General features: G+C 40.7%; 1 protein-coding gene across 4 annotated transcripts in view; it reads right to left on the bottom strand.

Moving 5' to 3' along the window:
- The window catches only part of LOC112219607 (zinc finger protein 462), a 95,021-nt gene that overhangs the window by 13,880 nt on the left and 61,206 nt on the right, over nucleotides 1-19,935 (bottom strand). For 2 of the 4 annotated variants that reach the window (XM_024380979.2, XM_024380975.2), the window contains exons 5-7: nucleotides 16,502-16,884; nucleotides 8,085-8,203; nucleotides 2,520-2,744 (exon numbers count right to left, since the gene is read on the bottom strand). In XM_024380979.2, the coding sequence (XP_024236747.1) occupies nucleotides 2,520-2,744; nucleotides 8,085-8,203; nucleotides 16,502-16,884 (727 nt within the window). The remainder of the gene's footprint in view (nucleotides 1-2,519; nucleotides 2,745-8,084; nucleotides 8,204-16,501; nucleotides 16,885-19,935) is intronic. The other 2 variants (XM_024380976.2, XM_024380977.2) reach the window with 2 other exon arrangements.

Here is a 19,935-nt window from a genome sequence, read left to right as displayed (position 1 = left end):
CACGGGGTGAGATCTTGCGTGGAGCCCCAGATCGAGGGAGATTATCAGTGGTCTTGTATGTCTTCCATTTCCTAATAATTGCTCCCACAGTTGATTTTGTCAAACCAAGCTGCTTACCTATTGCAGATTCAGTCTTCCCAGCCTGGTGCAGGTCTACAATTTTGTTTCTGGTGTCCTTTGACAGCTCTTTGGTCTTGGCCATAGAGGAGTTTGGAGTGTGACTGTTTGAGGTTGTGGACAGGTGTCTTTTATACTGATAACAAGTTCAAACAAGTGCCATTAATACAGGTAAGGAGTGGACAGAGGAGCCTCTTAAAGAAAAGGCTACAGGTCTGTGAGAGCCAGAAATCTTGCTTCTTCCCCACTATCCCCTGGGTACTTAGACCTGTGTTCTCTGTTTGGCTGCTGCCAGTTGGTCTTGCTTGTCAAGTCAACCAGCATTTTGTCTCAGCTCCTGCTTTGTCCAAGTCTCTTTTTTTTCTCTCGCCCTCCTGGTTTTTACCCTTGCCTGTCCTGACCACTCTGCCTGCCCCTGACACTGAGCCTGCCTGCTGTCCTGTACCTCTATTCTGGATTATCAACCCCTGCCTGCCTTGACCGGTTGTTTGCCTGCCTCTGTTGCTGTAATAAATATTGTTACTTCAACACAGTCTGCATTTGGGTCTTACCTGAAACCTGATACTTACACAGCCTGGAGGTGTGTTGGGCCATGTCCTGTTGAAAAACAAATGATTGTCCCACTAAGCGCAAACCAGATGGTATGGCGTATCGCTGCAGAATGCTTTGGTAGACATGCTGGCTAAGTGTGCCTTGAATTCTAAATAAATCACAGACAGGCAGCAAAGCACCCCCACACCATCACACCTCCTCCTCCATGCAACACGGTGGGAACCACACATGCGGAGATCATCCGTTCACCTACTCATCTCACAAAGACACAGCGGTTGGAACCAAAAATCTCAAATTTGTATTCATCAGACCAAAGGACAGATGTCCACTGGTCTAATGTCCATCCTCTGCAGCAGCGGTAACTCTGGTTCTTCCTTTCCTGTGGCGGTCCTCATGAGAACCAGCTTCATCATAGCGCTTGATGGTTTTTGCGACTGCGCTTGAAGAAACTTTCAAAGGTCTTGAAATGTTCCGCATTGACTGAAGTCAATGTCTTAAAGTAATGATGGACTGTCGTTTCACTTTGCTTAATTGAGCTGTTCTTGCCACCTCATGAAGCTGGTTGAGAGAATGCCAAGGGTGTGACAGCAAAGCTGTCATCAAGGAAAAGGGTGGCTACTTTGAAGAATCTAAAATATAAAAGATATTCTGATTTTGTTTAACATTTGTTTGGGTAGTACATGATTCCATATGTGTTATTTAATAGTTTTGATGCCTTCACTATATTCTACAATGTAAAAAATAGTAGCAATAATGAAAAACCCTGAAATTAGTTGGTGTGTCCAAACTTTAAACTGGTGCTGTATTTAATAGTGCAAAACCACCATGGAGCAGAAAGCAGCAGAGTCGTTGGGGAGTTTAGAAGATCAGCCAAGGAGAGAAAGCAAGCCTTCTTCAAAGTGGAAATTATAAACTTCTGAAGCCCTTTAAAACTTCAAAGACACTACACGTTTGTAATGTCCTGCATTGCAGCAAAGTTCACCGATGGCGTGATCGAATTAAAATCGTAGCAGCCTCCAGCAACGATAACTCGTCATCTTAAAAATCGTTTTACACTAGTATCATTACGATCACAGACAGTCAAGCAACAGACAAGATCGTTCATAGCTTAAAACTCTACACCTAACTAAAAGTTTAGCAAGCAATCCACCAGCTTTGCCATGTTACCAAGCTACAAAGATTGAGAGTGAGAGAGAGATATTTGATGGGCTCTGGTCCTCCTCAATGCTTAATTTGTTTTCTGTAGCCAACGGTGACATGGGGGTTGCATTCCATAGTGCTTCTCTGCTCTGCCTGTGTTCCATGTTTTGTGTTCCACTTCCACCTAGAGGGAAAATTCTATTGTGCCAGCAGCAGATGACAGCTGCCAAGAACATTCTAGAACAGAGCGGACGGTCGGTCGGACACATGGAGAGCCGGGCACCTGACACGCTAGATTAACACCTTCTGGGAACCAGTCATGGGCACAATCAGAAAGATATATCCTGTTTGATCAGGTCTAACACCGTGAATTCTGTGATTTCAGAGGAAGACCATGCTTTTACTCCTACCACAATGTTTCCCAAAGCGGTGAAATGGGCTGCCCTGCTGAGTTCTGATGCTCTCCAGACGTGAAATGAACAAGACTTGTACTGGTAGTAATTGAAAATGTGTATTTGTGTCAACAGCTCCTAAACTGCATATCAGCGAATAAATTATAAATTAGGGCTAATTTGAAACAGTGATCTATCTAATTCTGAATTTCCTGGTAAATAAAGAATAAATAAATAAGACAAAAATAAACAAAACCAAAAATTTTAAGATCAATAAAAGTCCCCCAATCTGTTAGATGCTACAGATGGAGCTCTTACCGTCAAGGTCAGAGGTCAGGGGTGTCTGGTGAGTATCTGAGCCCAGCCTGAAGGGCCTGATCTGGGGGTCGTGGCCGGCCTGGGGAACCTGGGTGTGGGTGGTAGTGCCAGCGCGCAGCTTGGGGAGGGTCAGGGCCTGCCCATGGTCCCTCAGAGAGTGCTCCTTCAGTTGGCTGATAGTCATTGAGGAGAAGGGGCAGGACAAGCACTTATATGTGTTCTCGCCTGTAAAATAATAATAATAGAAGGGTTTTATAGAGCACTTTTTAAGGACCTAAAGACACCTGTGTGTGTCAAGAGTAAACAGGAATGAAATCAATCTTTCATGAATGTCGCAGTTTTATTATGACCTCCTCGGACATGAATAATTATCGCCCAATCTCTAAACTATGTATATCTGTTGCTTCTTTGGTAATAAATTACATTGTAAATAGCATTGACAAAAGGCATTGTGCTGCCCTTTTATAGACCTGTTAAAGGCTTTCGACACTGTTGACATTCCATTATTCAATCTTAGACTGTCTAACATTGACCTGGGTCAGGCAGTTTGATCGTGTCCCCGCTTATAAATATCTGGGCATCTGGATTGACGAAAATCTTTCAGAAAGGACGTTAATCAATTAGTTAAGAAATTAAGATTTCAAATGGGCTTATTTTATAGGAATATGTCTTGCCTTTCGTTATATAGCAGAAAATAATAATTCAGTCAACATTCATTCCAGCTTTAGACTATGGAGAGATTGTCTATATGAATGCAGCTGCCATTGTATTGAACACAGTTTATCATAGTGCACTACCTGTCATTACACCAATAGGTTCAGTATACATCACTACATTCTTTATCAGAAAGTAGGATGGACCTCTCTCAAGTCTCGTAGATCAATTCACTGCTCTGTTTTTGTTTATAAAGCCTTCTAGTGCAAACTTCCATGATACCTTACTTCATTGTTAAATTACAGACATACGAGTTACCAGACCCAATAGCAGGGATGGCTAATGCTAGAGGTCCCATTAATCACTAAAGAATTAGGAAATCTGCAAAGCCTTCTGCACTTTGATGGTCTGGTGCCTCTAGGGCAGTTCAGGTCGTATGTTGTATGTTTTTATTACATTGTATGTTTGAATGCTGTACATTTTATGAATTGTGCTCATGCCGGGCTTGATTTCAATGGGACCCTGCTAAAATGAAGTAAACAAATATATCATTCTAATTTCGTTAATGCCCAAGCGACGGTTCAACCGAGACAAAAAAGAAAAAGACAGAGTGCACAAGCAAGGACTCTCTCTCTTTGGCAAAGGAGCATAAACTTTGGTCAGAGAGAAACTCTTTTGAGAGTGGCTTTATCCAACTTAGTATAGAGTTGAGCATGTCATTCAGTGTTCAGACTTCGAGTAGCACGAGACACAAAAATCTGCCTCTGTCAACAATTTTCAATTTTTTTTATACCATTTTTATGATGACCACCCTCAGTCGATTCAAGGGAAAATCGATAGGCTTGATACTATATAGTAAGCCCAAAAGCTTTCAGCCAGACAGACAGAGCCAGCGCCTGCCGACGGATCTGAAAAGAGGGGTGTTGACACTCATTTTCTGCTAATCTACCCTTGAATGACTTTGCACCTTATCGAGAGAACCAGCATTCACATACCACAACGTTACCCACTGTGCACTACATGTCATTTCAACGAGGAAATGTTGGTAATATTTAGTTGAGATGTTGATCATTGAGATTTCAATCTTTATTCACCCACTCACAAGGAGGGTAAGTAGTTTGTTGAATTCACTATGCTTAAAACCATCTATAAGAACAACCAAATTCCAATAAAAAAACCAAGGTTTGATTTTTGGTTTAGTTGTCTTGAAACACTGCGCTTTCAACTATTTAAAAGCATGACAAAGGCCTAGGTCAGATCAAGCATTAACCGGCGATAGCCGACACCCGCATAAGTAGTGCTTTGGCGGTGTCTGAGGTAGAGCTGTCAAATCAGAGCGGCTGCTCCTGTGGTCATTGTCACGAAGCCACCCACTTGTGTTAGAAATTTAGAACGAGAAAGTGTCGGCTAGCACGAATCTGATAGAATCTGGCCCAAGGTTCAAATGGGAATACAATGTCAGATATTCTGTATTTATACATCTTCACTGTACTTCTTATAAGTAGTAGTACTGCTAGGTTTTACACAGTCAAATGTAACAAATATCTACATTTTCTATAAAAACTGTACAAATGATACATTTGTGACATCAATATATATATATATATATATATATATATATATATATATATATATATATATATATATATAAATAATATATAAAATAATCCAAATTATTCAATACAATAAGGTGTGATCTGTATGTAAAATATTTACATTTGACATTTTTGTCATTTAGCAGATCTAAAATCTATGAATCTATTACTGAGAACAGTAATATTTTACACAAACATGAAGGTACCCATAAGCAATCATTTCTGAACTAAACAGATAAATGTAAAAATAACAATTTAAAAAATGGCAGATATGGCGTTTTGAAAATAAACTCTTTAAATACTGTTACAATAGTTTGCAAGATGGCATTTACTTTAGACTATTTACTGTATTACAAAAGTAATAATGAATTGTGTTTGGTTGACAATGCAAACAAATATCAACATGAAGTGCATTTAAAATTTGATTTGATTTTGATTTTTGATTTTCCTTTATCTTTGATTTTCGGCTGGAGACGTGAATCCAACACGTTCATTATTAACTTGACGATTACATCTGAAATCAACCTATGCTTGAAGTCCTAGGCTTATATGTATTGGACATTTTTTGTTGAACCCTGGGTTGAATTGAAACGTTAGTTGTTATTAACTTCAAATGCCGTAGGCCTAAATAGTATCCTTGACGATATATCACTTATAAAGTATGGTTATATTTTATTTGCCCTGTTAAACCTACCCTTTAAAGGACTTTGATAGCAACAGTGAATATATTTAGTTATTAATAGATAGATTCAATAATCATTCTCACGATAGCACATTGGCAGTAGTCAGTGACAAATACAAAGCTCAGCAGGGCTGACCTTAGTTAAAACCCTGGATGGGAGACTAAATAGGTAACTGTACTGTAGATAGATCAACTCTCCAGTAGAGGGTGCGGCCCAGCTTATCATTTTTTTTTCTGATGGTGGATATAACATTGAAAATATGACGTTGTTTCAAAGTTACAAATTCAACATATTTTATTCAAGGTGAAAATTGGTTACCATCATGACATAATCCTGTGGTTGAAATGTTATCCTCAAAACAACAGTTTTGATGACTTTTAGTAGGTTCTATGTCACAATGAGTTGACAAATTACGTTGACTCAACGTTGACTCAACCAGTTTGTGCCCAATGGGTATGGATTCCACAGCATAAACATTATGCATTACCAAGGCAGCAATCAAAACCCACAGGCAAATACGTGGCTGGATGATTGTGAGATTGATACAATACACAACAGAAGCAGAAAACATGGTGTTTTTGACACCACCACCAACAGACCATGTCAGAACACTTTCAAAATGTAATCAAATTCTAAATGGCTCTGGTTCGGAAGTCGATTATCTGAATCAACTGTTGATTGTTGACTCATCTTTCTGTGTTATTTTCCAATCATAACTGTAGACAACCATTCATGACTAGTTTTTGTACTCTCATTGTCATTTGTGATGATTGACTATCTATTCCTCTGCTCGGGCATCGGTTCACTGGCTGCATCTGTGGAATCAATTTCTGTAGACTACAGAATCCTTTGCGAAAATACAAAATATCTAATGAAAGAAACATAACATTGAACAGAGAAAATATATAGGCTGCGTCTGCAATGGCACCCTTTTCCCTAGGCACCCTTTTCTCTATATAGTGCACTACTTTTTGACCATTTGCATAGCTATGATATGATATTCAATGTACTCAATCACAAGACTCAGTTTAAGATATTCCCATAGGGGACATCCTAAGGGAATGACGATATTAGTGTTGATTTAAGATTTTCAAACAGCTGTGGTAGTCAGACATTCAGACTAGCCCACAGCCCAATACACAGGTGTGGTCAATAACCCACTAGTCTCTTTCATGATCAGTTTGTGCTGTTTAGCCAACTACGAGTAAAAATTCTACTTATAGTACCTTCCGGAAGTATTCACACACCTTGACTTTTTCCTCATTTTGTTGTGTTACAAGGTGGGCTTAAAATGGATTCAATTGTCATTTCTTGTCAACGATCGACACAAAATACTCTAATGTCAAAGCGGAAGAAAAATATTTGTAAAACATTTATGAAAAATAAAACACTAATATATTTTGATTACAAAAGTATTAAACCAATACATATCAATACATGTTAGAATCAATTGATTACAGCTGTGAATATTTCTGGGTAAGTCTAAGAGCTTTGCACACCTGGATTATACAATATTTGCACATTATTCTTTAAGACATTTTTTCACACTCATTCAAGTTGGTTGTTGATCCTTGCTAGACAGTCATTTTCAAGTCTTGCCATAGATCTTCAAGACGATTTAAGTAAAAACTCAGGAAAATTCAATGATGTATTGGTAAGCCATGCCAGCGTATATTTGGCCTTGTGTTCTAGGTTATTATCCTTCTGAAAGGAGAATTTGTCTCCCAGTTTGTTGGAAAGCAGACTGAACCAGGTTTTCCTCAGATTATTTTTATTTAAAAAACTCCCTAGTCCTTGCCAATGACAAGCATACCCATAACATGATGCAGCCACCACCATGCTTGAAAATATGAAGAGTGGTACTAAGTGATGTGTGGGATCCGCCCCTAAACATAACACTTTTTTTATTCAGGACATAAAGTTTCACTTTAGTGCCTTATTGCATACAGGATGCATGTTTTGGAATATATTTTATTCTGTACAGCCTTCCTACTTTTCACTCTGTCATTTAGGTTAGTATTGTGGAGTAAGTACAATGTTGTTGATCCATCCTTAGTTTTTCTCCTATCACAGCCATTAAACTCTGTAACTGTTTTAAAGTCACCATTGGCCTCAAGGTGAAATCCCTGAGCGGTTTCCTTCCTCTCTGGCGAATGAGTTAGGAAGGATGCCTGTATCTTTGTCGTGACTAGGTGTATTGATACACCATCCAAAGTGTAAGTAATAACTCCACCATGCTCAAAAGGATATTTATTTATTTATTTATTTTACCAATAGGGGCATTGGGAAACATTCCTGGTCTTTGTTGTTGAATCTGTGTTTGTAATTCACTGCTCGACTGAGGGACCGTACAGATAATTTACTTTTTGACTCAAGACATTTCAGCGTACATTTGTAAAAATGGCTAAAAACATAATTGTACTTTGACATTATGGGGTATTGTGCGTAGGCCAGTGACACAAAATCGAAATTTAATCCATTTTAAATTTAGGCTGTAACACAACAAATCGTTGAACAATTCAAGGGGTGTGAAAACTTTGAAGGCACTGGAAGTAGAAGTTTTGCCCCATAACAAACAATGACCACTCACCAAGTCGTGGTGAGCACAGAGTAGTGAGGTGTGTGGTTTTTACCTGGGTGCGCTTTGTGCAGATGACTCTTCAATCGGCTCAGGTAAGCAGACTTAAAAGGACAGAGCTTGCATCTGAAAGGCTTGTGGTGCCTGTGGTGAGACTGCACATGTTTGTCCAGACTGAGGAGAGAGACACAGACAAAGAGGAGGGAGAGTGAATGAGAAGAAAGGGAGGGAGACAGAGAGAGGGGGGAGGGTCAGAGAGGGCTGTAGAGAAAGAAACTTCTACACCAGGTGTGGGCAAAATACGGCCCATTCAATCCAGCCCACGGGAGGTTTGATAAATACTTTCTTCTTTTTTTTTTACTCTTGAATGTCTAAAACTAGATATAAAGTGTGTCGAAATTAGAATGGACTTTTCCTGGACTGCAAATTGATTTTTTTACAATCAAATCAATGACAAAAAATCTGTGCGGCGCTTGAAATTCTGTGGCCCTTGAGCCAAAATGTTTGCCGACCCCTGGTCTGCACATGTTTCAACACATCACAACAGAATACTTCCAAGGAAGCAGAGGGAATCTGATTGTACCTAACTTGATTTTCTGAACCACAACTAGCAGAGAATTTCTAGTGACTATTGAGCAGAGGCCATAGCAAAAAACCATCTACCATGGTCCCAGTATCCCTAGTGTATCTCTGTGTGTCTGACTGCAAACCACATAGAAGGGATCTGGGGAATATGAATGTGTTTTCATCCCAGCCTCTTGGGTGGCATAGGAACACATTTACTTTCTGGGTCAGCAATACAGTGGGACTACACAAGGGAGCTGAGATGAGGTCTTTCAGCTTTGGATAAGAAGACAAATTACACTATCAAAATGTCTGCCATGTCTACAGTGTCTCAATGGATTCTACTGGAGTGAGTTTTGGAGGAAATGCGCATTCCATCTAGCCTGGTGCCAGATCTCTTTGTGCTCTTTTCTACCCCGTTGCTCCGTCATTGTCAATCACAAACAGACTGTCACTTAGGCTACATTCCATCCAGAGTGTATGTCCGATATAAAGCACAGCTCAGATGACAGATGGCGTCGACAGATAGGGCTGTCGTGCTTCTAGCGCTTAGGAAACTTTGCAGTATATATCTTTTTTTGTGTTATCTTTTACATTATTAACCCATAATTTTTTTGTGTTATTACAGCCAGGAAGAACTTTTGGATATCAGAACGGCGGTAACTCACCAGCATTACCAGCACTACGACCAGGAATACGACTTTCCTGAATCTGATCCTTTGTTCGTACCCCCCAGGGCAATTGAACTGATTCCAGAGGCTGACAAAAAAACACAGCCGGCGGAGGAGAGGTCCTTGGAGTGGACTTCAAGTCCGACTCAGGAGGTGCACACACCACCCACCGCATCCAAGTATATTACTCACTAAAGTTCAGTCTCTGGATAATAAAGTTTACGAGCTCAAGGCAAGGAATTCCTTCCAGAGAGACTTCAGGGATAGTAACATACTCTGTTTCACGGGAACATGGCTCTCTGTCTGAATTCGTACAGCCAGTTAGGTTCTCAGTTCATCACGCAGAACATGAATAAATATCGCTCCGGGAAGAAGAAGGGCAGGGGTGTATGTTTCATGATTAACTACTCATGGTGTGATTGTGATAACATACAGGAACTCAGGTCCTTTTGTTCACTTAACCTAGAATACCTCACAATCAAATGCTGACCGTATTACCTCCCAAGAGAATTCTCTCCGGTTATAGTCACAGCTGTGAATATTCCCCTGAAGCCGATACCACGACGGCCCTCAAAGAACTTCACTGGACTTTTCAGGTTGCTTAAACCACATATGCTGAGGCAGAATTTATTGTAGCTTGGGATTTTAACAAAGCAAATTTGAGAAAAACGCTACCGAAGTTCCATCAACACATTGACTGTAGAAGTTGTGTTGCTCAAACACTCGACCACTGCTACTCCAACTTCTAGGACGCCTACAAGACCCTCCCCAGCCCTCCCTTCGGCAAATCTGATCACGACTCCATTTTGCTCCTCCCTTCTTATGGGCAGGAACTCAAACAGGAAGTACCCATGCTAAGGACTAGTCAACGCAGGTCTGATCAATCGGAATCCACGCTTCAAGATTGTTTTGATCACGTGGACTGGGATATGTTCCAGGTAGCCTCCGAGAATAACATAGATGAATACACTGATACGGTGACTGAGTTTATCAAGAAGTGTATAGGAGATGTTGTACTGACTGTGACAATAAAAACCTACCCTAACCAGGAACCGTGGATAGATGGCAATATTCGAGAAAAACTGAAAGCTCGAATGCATTTAACCATGGCAAGGTGACTGAGATATGGCCGAATACAAACAGTGTAGTTATTCCCTTCGTAAGGTAATCAAACAGGCAAAACGTCAGTATAAAGACAAAGTGGAGTTGCAATTCAAAGGCTCAGACACGAGACGTACACTTGAAGTCAGAAGTTTACATACACCTTAGCCAAATACATTTAAACTCAGTTTTTCACAATTCCTGACATTTAATCCTAGTAAAAACTCCCTGTCTTAGGGTCAGTTAGCATCACCACTTTATTTTAAGAATGTGAAATGTCAGAATGATAGTAGAGAGAAAGATTTATTTCAGCTTTAAATTCTTTTCATCACATTCCCAGTGGGTAAGAAGTTTACATACACTCAATTAGTATTTGGTAGCATTGCCTTTAAATTGTTTAACTTGGGTCAAATGTTTTGGGTAGCCTTCCACAAGCTGCCCACAATAAGTTGGGTGAATTTTGTCCCATTCCTCCTGACAGAGCTGGTGTAACTGAGTCAGGTTTGTAGGCCTCCTTGCTCACACATGCTTTTTCAGTTCTGCCCACAAATGTTCTATAGGATTGAGGTCAGGGCTTTGTGATGGCAACTCGAATACCTTGACTTTGTTGTCCTTAAGCCATTTTGCCACAACTTTGGAAGTATGCTTGGGGTCATTGTCCATTTGGAAGACCCATTTGCGACCAAGCTTTGACTTCCTGACTGATGTCTTGAGATATTGCTTCAATACATCCACATAATTTTCCTCCCTCATGATGTCATCTATTTTGTGAAGTGCACCAGTCCCTCCTGCAGCAAAGCCCCCCCACAACATGATGCTGCCATACTTTTGTACCTGTTCCCTCCAGCATCTTCACAAGGTCCTTTGCTGTTGTTCTGGGATTGATTTGCACTTTTCGCACAAGTACGTTCATCTCTAGGAGACAGAACGTGTCTCCTTCCTGAGCGGTATGACGGCTGCGTGGTGTTTATACTTGCGTACTATTGTTTGTACAGATGAACGTGGTACCTTCAGCTGTTTGGAAATTGCTCCCAAGGATGAACCAGACTTGTGGAGGTCTACAATTTATTTTCTGAGGTCTTGGCTGATTTCCCCATGATGTCAAGCAAAGAGGCACAGAGTTTGAAGGTAGGCCTTGAAATAGATCCACAGTTACACCTCCAATTGACTCAAATTATGTCAATTAGCCTATCACAAGCTTCTAAAGCCATGACATTATTTTCCGAAATGTTCCAAGCTGTTTAAAGGCACAGTCAACTTAGTGTATGTAAACTTCTGATCCACTGGAATTGTGATCCACTGAATTAAGTGAAATAATCTGTCTGTAAACAATTGTTAGAATAATTACTTGTGTCATGCACAAAGTAGATGTCCTAAATGCCAAAACTATAGTTTGTTAACAAGAAATTTGTGGAATGGTTGAAAAACAAGTTTTAATGACTCCAACCTAAGTATATGTAAACTTCCGACTTCAACTGTATACACTAAGTGTACAAAACATTAGCAACCTAATACTGAGTTGCACCCCCTTTTGTCCTGAGAACAGCCCCAATTCGTTGGAGCATGGACTCTACAAGGTGTCGAAAGAGTTCCAGAGGGATGCTGGGCCATTTTCCCACAGTCAAATTGGCTGATAGTGGATCCCTCCGAATAACCCAGGTCATCCCACAGATGCTCAATTGGATTGAGATTTGGTGACTGGGCAGGCCACTGCAGTAAGATGAATTCGCTGACATGTTTGTGGAACCATTTCTGGACAATCCTAGCCTTGTGGCATGGGGCATTATCCGTCTGAAAGAAATCTATTTGCACTGCTGCCGTGAAGGGCTGCACCTGATTGGTAATGATGTTCAGATATCCTGTGACATTCAAACATTGCTCCACTTTTATTAAGGGGTCCAATGTGTGCCATGAAAACAGCCTCAACACAATCACACCACCACCACCAGTGTGCAAAGTTGAAACGCTGATGGATGCATGTACCCGTGTGGTCCTCCCATCAGCGAGAAACCGCAGGAACCAGGATTCATCAGACCAGGCAATGTTTTTCCAATTCTCAAGTGTTCACAGTGTTTTCGTTCCTTAGCCCACTGCAACCGAGGTCTCTTGTTTTGATGCTGAAAGAAGTGGAACTGAAATACCACATTGTGTCAAGGTACGACGAGTTATTTTATGTCTTTGGGCATCAATGGTGTACTGGACTGTCAGTTGACTAACCGTAGTCAGTCTGTTGCTCTGCACTATTCGTGTCAGCCTCCTTTGTCTTCTTTCATCAATGGCCTGTTTTTGACCACTGGCTGGATGTCCTTTTGGTGGTGGACGATTCTTTATACACACAAGGAACTGTTGAGGGTGAAAAACCCAGCAGAGTTGCAGTTCTTGACACACTCAAACAGGTGTGCCTGGCACCTACTACCACACCCCATTCAAAGGCACTTACATATTTTTTCTTACCTATTCACCCCCGGAATGTCAACATACACAATCCATGTCTCAAGGCTTAAAAATCTTTCTTTAACCTGTCTTCTTCCGTTCATCAACACTGATTGAAGTGGATTTAACAGCTGACATCAATAAGGGATCATAGCTCTCACCTGGATTCACCTGGTTAGTCTATGTCATGGAAAGAGCAGGTGTTCCAAATCTTCTGTCCACTCAGTGTAATATAATATATGCCATTTAGCAGAATATTTTATCCAAAGCAACTTACAGTCATGCGTGCATAAATTGTACGTATGGATGGTCCTGGGAAACAAACCCACTAGCCTGGCGTTACAAGCATAGGTGGGCTTAGGTGGTGTGCGTGGCATGGGGCATGGCAGGGTGCATAGCAATGGGCTGGATTTTAGATAACATTTTAGAGGCCCCCATCTTGAGGTGTAGAGAAATGTTTTAATATTTATTCCTGGAATTCTACCAATATCTCCATGGAGTTAAGAAAAAATGTAGTAGTTTTAAAGCTAATTTCCTGTGATTCCACATATTCTGCCATGGAGCTGAGAGAAAATTGTGCAGTTATAAGCATTTTGCCATGTGTTAACGCTGTGTTCTTTTGCTCAAATATAATAACAAAATCAATACTGCTAAATTCATTGTTTTGGGAATTTTAGCTTTTATTTTGGTGAATGTTAGTTCTCAAAGATTATATTATAAAAAAATATATAGGTCCATTGTCTTTTCTACATATTTAATATCTTTATATCTGGTTTTAGTCAGTTAAGTTTACAGTGATAACGTTTTTCCATCCCGAAAATGTATTTACAAAAAATATATTTATATACAGTACCAGTCAAAAATTTGGACACACCTACTCGTTCCAGGGTTTTTCTTTATTTTTCCTATCTTCTACATTGTAGAATAATAGTGAAGACATCAAAACTATGAAATAACACATATGGAATCATGTAGTAACCCAAAAAGTGTTAAACAAATCATAATAAATGTTTTATTTGAGATTATTTAAAGTAGCCACCTTTTGCCAGCTTTGCACACTCTTGGCATTCTCTCAACCAGCTTCATGAGGTATTCACCTGGAATGCATTTCAATTAATAGGTGTGCATTGTTAAAAGTTAATTTGTGGAATTACTTTCCTTCCAATCAGTTGTGTTGTGACAAGGTAAAGGTGGTATACAGAAGATATCCCTATTTGGTAAAATACAAAGTCCATATTATGGCAAGAACAGTTCAAATAAGCAAAAAGAAACGACAGTCCATCATTACTTTAAAACAAGTTTCTTCAAGTGCAGTCGCAAAAACCATCAAGCGCTATGATGAAACTACTGGTTCTCATGAGGACCGCCACAGGAAAGGAAGAAGCAGTTACTTCTGCTGCAGAGGATAAGTTCATTAGAGTTACCAGCCTCAGAAATTGCAGCCCAAATAAATGCTTCACTGAGTTCAAGTAACAGACACATCAAAACATCAACTGTTCAGAGGAGACTGCGTGAATCAGACCTTCATGGTCAAATTGCCGCAAAGAAACCACTATTAAAGGACACCAATAAGAAGAAGAGACCTGGTTGAGCCAAGAAACATGAGCAATGGACATTAGACCAGTGGAAATCTGTCATTTGGTCTCACGAGTCCAAATGTTTGATTTTTGGATCCATCCGCCGTGTCTTTGTGAGACACAGAGTAGGTGAACGGATGATCTCTGCATGTGTGGTTCCCACTGTGACGCACGGAGGTGTGATGTTGTGGGTGTGCTTTGCTGGTGACACTGTTGATGATTTATTTTGAATTCAAGGCACACTTAACCAGCATGGCTACCACAGCAATACGCCATCCCAGTTGGACTATCATTCGTTTTTCAACAGGACAATGACCCAACACACCTCCAGGCTGTGTAAGGGCTATTTGACCAAGAAGGAGAGTGATGGAGTGCTGCATCCGATGGCCTGGCCTCCATAATCACCCAACCTCAACACAGTTGAGATAGTTTGGAGTTGAGTGAAGGAAAAGCAGCCAAAAAGTGCTCAGCATATTGTGGGAACTCCTTCAAGACTGATGGAAAAGCATACCAGGTGAAGCTGGTTGAGAGAATGCCAAGAGTGTGCTAATTTGAAGAAACTCAAATATAAAATATATTTTGAATGTTTTAAAACTTTGCATTGCGCATGGTGATCTTAGGCTTGTGTGCAGCTGCTTGGCCATGGAAACCCATTTAATGAAGCTCCCGACTAACAGCTCTTGTGCTGATGATGCTTCCAGAGGCAGTTTGGAACTCGGTAGTGAGTGTTGCAACCGAGGACAATTTTTACACGCTACAGCACTCGGCAGTCCCGTTCTGTGAGCTTGTGAGGCCTACCACATTGCGGCTGAGCAGTTGTTGCTCCTATACTTTTCCACTTCACAATAACAGCACTTACATTTGACCGGGGCAAATCTAGCATGGCAGAAATTTGAAGAATTGTTGGAAAGGTGGCATTATCTGACGTTGAAAGTCACTGAGCTCTTTAGTAAGGCCATTCTACAGCCAATGTTTGTCTATGGAGATTGCATGTATGTGTGCTCGATTTTATACACCTGTCAGCAACGGGTGTGGCTGAAGTAGCTGAATCTACTAATTTGAAGGCCTGACTTTTGGCAATGTAGTATAGAATGGTAGTCATCTTACATTTGGGAACTTCACAGACCTATTGATCAAACAACCATGAAAAAAGTATGCTCCCTCCCTCAGTTGCCTATGCACATCAACAAAAACAAGATCAACAACTAATGCTAGCCAGAGAGAGATGAGATAAAATCTAACGAGGGAACACTAGATAAACCCCCTCAAACTTTTTCAGCTAGTTGGCCGTCAGAATTGCACTGTTAAACGATGGGGAGTAACGTTAGTAGCCTGCACTTCCTTCTGTAAGTTGTCTGCCTGGACTAACCCACATTTTGACAACTGAATGGGAACTTTCCTGCCTGCTTGCCAAATACATTGACTGGCAACTAAGAGATATGCTAACTGTGCATAAGTTCAGCATAGCTAGCTAGCAACACAATTCACGTGTCTGTACACTTTCCCTCCACTGCTCGCTGTAAACGGGACAAACAAAAGCAAAGCAATTGAAGTTGAATTCAAAGATGCAAATGCATCAGCCTGTAATTTCATAGAGTAGAACTCAACTGTTGACTTGCTTGTGTGTCCTACTCGGCCCGCAGGCCTTGTGTTTGACACTTACGCTAGCCAATTAGCCAAGTTATGACTGACTTGTGATCATTGCCCTTGCTAGTTTGATTGTATTGACATTCCCAGCCTTAGTTACAGTAATCCGTTTTTGCTCAAAATATTGAGTCGTTGAAATTGAAACAGTGTATCCTGAATGAGTGGAGGCAGCAAAAAATGTACCAGGCCAGCTGTGATTTACAACCTGATAGCAATATTTTTTTGACTACCAACAAATGTACTGGTGAATTATATTAATTATGCATTGAACTGCATCTATCTATTCTGCCAACACTGTATGTCATAGAATTTTGAGTCAAATAGAACCTATTTGTAAAACCTCTTAGAAAGTTGGTTTTGTAGCATAAACTAGGCATTTTATATTTTTGACTGATAATATGATTGTCTGCTTGTTTCACATTTGCAATGTAGTTATAACACTGTCAGTTCTACTTTAAGTTTATATTATGTCCTCTTACTTGTGTCTGAAGGGGGAGACGAACTGGCAGTACTGGCAGCTGTACTTGTCCTCTCTGGTGAACATGGCCATGGCTGAGTGGCTCCTCTCGTGGGACCTCAGCCCCTGCATGGACATGAAGACACGGTCGCACTGGGCACACGGGTGTCCCCCCGTCAGCCTCTCCTTCACCTGGTCAACGGGCAACACCGCCGCCCCAACCACCGGTGACATCCCAACTGCCATCTCTGCCGTCTCCATGGCAACAGCAGCCCCAGCGACCACCATCGTCAAGTCCTTGGGGACTGACTCCATGACAGAGTTGTTGGTCACCTCTTCCACCTCTCCGTTAGTGAGGCTGCTCTCAGCCGGGATGGTGGACAACGGCACATCTGCGACTTCCTGCTGTTGAAACATTATAAGATAAATATTTACTCTCAATTTCCATTTCACAAATATGCTCTGGCAGGTAACATGACATCCAGACTAGAGGTCCACCGATTAATCGGAATGGCCGATTAATTAGGGCCGATTTCAAGTTTTCATAACAATCGGAAATCGGTATTTTTGGATACTGGTATTTGGTCTTTTTTTTAGATAACTACACATGGTTGATGATATTACTAGATATTATTTAGCGTGTCATACATACTCTGACTGAGCATACAAGCATACAAGTATCTGACTGAGCGGTGGTAGGCAGATGCAGGCGCGGAAACATTCATTCAAACAGCACTTTCGTGCGTTTTGCAAGCAGCTCTTCGTTGTGCGTCAAGCATTGCGCTGTTTATGACTTCAAGCCTATCAACTCCCGAGATGAGTCTGGTGTAACCAAAGTGAAATGGTTGGCTAATTAGCGCGCGCTAATAGCGTTTCAATCGTCACTCGCTTGCTCTGAGCCTTGGAGTGGTTGTTTCCCTTGCCCTGCATGGGTAACGCTGCTTTGAGGGTGGTTGTTGTCGTTGTGTTCCTGGTTTGAGACCAGGTAGGGGCGAGGAGGGGGACGGAAGCTATACTGTTACACTGGCAATACTAAAGTGCCTATAAGAACATCCAATAGTCAAAGGTATATGAAATACAAATGGTATAGAGAGAAATAGTCCAATAATTCCTATAATAACTACAACCTAAAACTTCTTACCTGGGAATATTGAAGACTCATGTTAAAAGGAACCACCAGCTTTCATATGTTCTCATGTTCTGAGCAAGGAACTTAAACGTTAGCTTTCTTACATGGCAAATATTGCACTTTTACTTTCTTCTCCAACAACCGTTTTTGCATTATTTAAACCAAATTGAACATGTTTCATTATTTATTTGATACTAAATTGATTTTATTGATGTATTATATTAAGTTAAAATAAGTGTTCATTTAGTATTGTTGTAATTGTCATTATTACAAATAAAATAAAACCGGCCGGTTAATCGGTACCGGCCTTTTGGTCATCCAATAATCGGTATCGGCGTTGAAAAATCATAATCGGTCGACCTCTAATCCAGACTCATGTACTGTACTCCGAAATGTTGCCATTGTACGGGAGGTGAGTAACCTTGCCTGCGACCTAGGCACCTTGCCTGCGACCTAGGCTTTAGCTCAGGCTAAAACAGTCTTGATATTCAAAGAGGACCTGGAATGGCGGTTATTATATTCCTGATTTATTAGCCATAGAAAACTAACTTTGCCTTCCTGTAACTGAAGAGGCCTCCTACCAGGAGACCAGAGACCACAGCCTGCCCTAAAAATGTTTCGCAATGGGAAACAGAAATGAACATTTCTTATTAGAGTCCAAGTCGTTTCAGTCTGTTTTCTTCCATTTCGTGCCTAATGAATACGACCCCAGGCTGCCCTGGTCTGCACGTCCCACTTCCTTGATCTGGGAAAGCAAAAAATGTGGTTTCTGTCCTGTCACACACACACACACACACACACACACACACACACACACACACACACACCCACCCCCAACCTGGCTTTTTATGGCCTACGGGAAGCTCACTATTTCTGCTGAAGGACCTGACCCTGCACTTCATAGGACCATAAATAAGATGGGCGTCCACAGAGCTGCCCAGCCTTGTATCATCAGCCTATTCTCACCAACTCTATGAGGGCGCTAGGGGACAGACCAGGGCCAGTCACAATGTAAATGGCAAGAGATCTAGTACAAATTAGTACAGAAACTTCTAATAGCCTACATGTTCATATGAAACTAATATAGTAGAATTATTCCCTTTCATTTGTGTTTCTCTGGCAGACTTCATATCATCATATTAAAAACATTTCCAACACACTTATGGCCAAAACTCACCAAAGGCAAGCATGCATGTGATTCATTTTAGAATGCATTGTTTTGAATTATAATGACCCAATCAGGCGGGTTGTCCACTTTGACGCCTCTCTCAATTCGAAGGTGTCTCAATTTTCGCATTTTATAGCTGATGCTGTAGTCACACAAAACAATAAAAAAGGTGTTGTTGTTTTTTAATTGGAAGAGTTAGCTAAGTGTTGAGGCTTTACCATTCATCCTAAATTAGACCAATTCATCCACTTATGGAAACACAACATCGCTATCAGCAAAGATGATTGTAGATATGGACTATCCTGCTAGCATACAGTCAGGCTCGGATTAATTCAAAATACACCAGAGAACATAATTTGGCCACAGAGGATAAATTGTTTCTAAAAAAAATATAACTGTGGAGTTCTATCACAAGCACATACAGGTAACTGCCAAAATAAAGGAAACACCAACATAAAGTGTCTTAAAAGGGTGTTAGGTCACCATGAGCTGCCAGAACAGCTTTAATGTGGCTTGGCATAGATTCTACAAGTGGACCTAAACCATACCAGGAAAATCCACACCCACACCATAACATATACTGTGTATCCTTCATTTACTCAAGTGTTTCCTTTATTTCGTCAGTTATCGGTATGTCTACAGTTGGGAAGACTGCAATTTGGGCAGCATTAGGGCTGTTGCGGTGACCGTATTACCGCCACACTGGCAGTCTTGAGTCATGACTGCAGTAAAATTTCCAGTGATTGTTGAGTCACGGTAATCTCCTTTTATGCAGCCTTAGTAGTACCCAACTCGCTAATGACCATCAGGTCACTAATGGCCTGGTACTCAGGGCTCTATTGTCCTTCTAACCACTCTGACATCAATGCAAATGCTAGAGAAAATCACATCAAACACTTATCATCGAAACAGTAGGTGTTTTTATAATTCACCTCACTGTGATTGATCAATTTGAAGAAAGAAGTTCAGCATGTGGAAAACATGGTCATTGTGGATGTTGACACAATGAAATGGACTTTCTAATGATCAATTCAAAACACCCATGTGCATTTTAGAGAAACCCTGAATTAAAATAATGATTGTACTGTTATAATGATTGTGCAGAAAAACCATTAAAAAAAAAGAAAACCAGATTTAAGATGTCTTTGGTACATAATTG

Source organism: Oncorhynchus tshawytscha, linkage group LG20 (assembly GCF_018296145.1).
Source record: "Oncorhynchus tshawytscha isolate Ot180627B linkage group LG20, Otsh_v2.0, whole genome shotgun sequence".
Taxonomy (NCBI): Eukaryota; Metazoa; Chordata; class Actinopteri; order Salmoniformes; family Salmonidae; genus Oncorhynchus; species Oncorhynchus tshawytscha.
The sequence above is the reverse complement of the archived record's forward strand: the minus strand, read 5'-3'. Positions and strand labels throughout refer to the sequence as shown.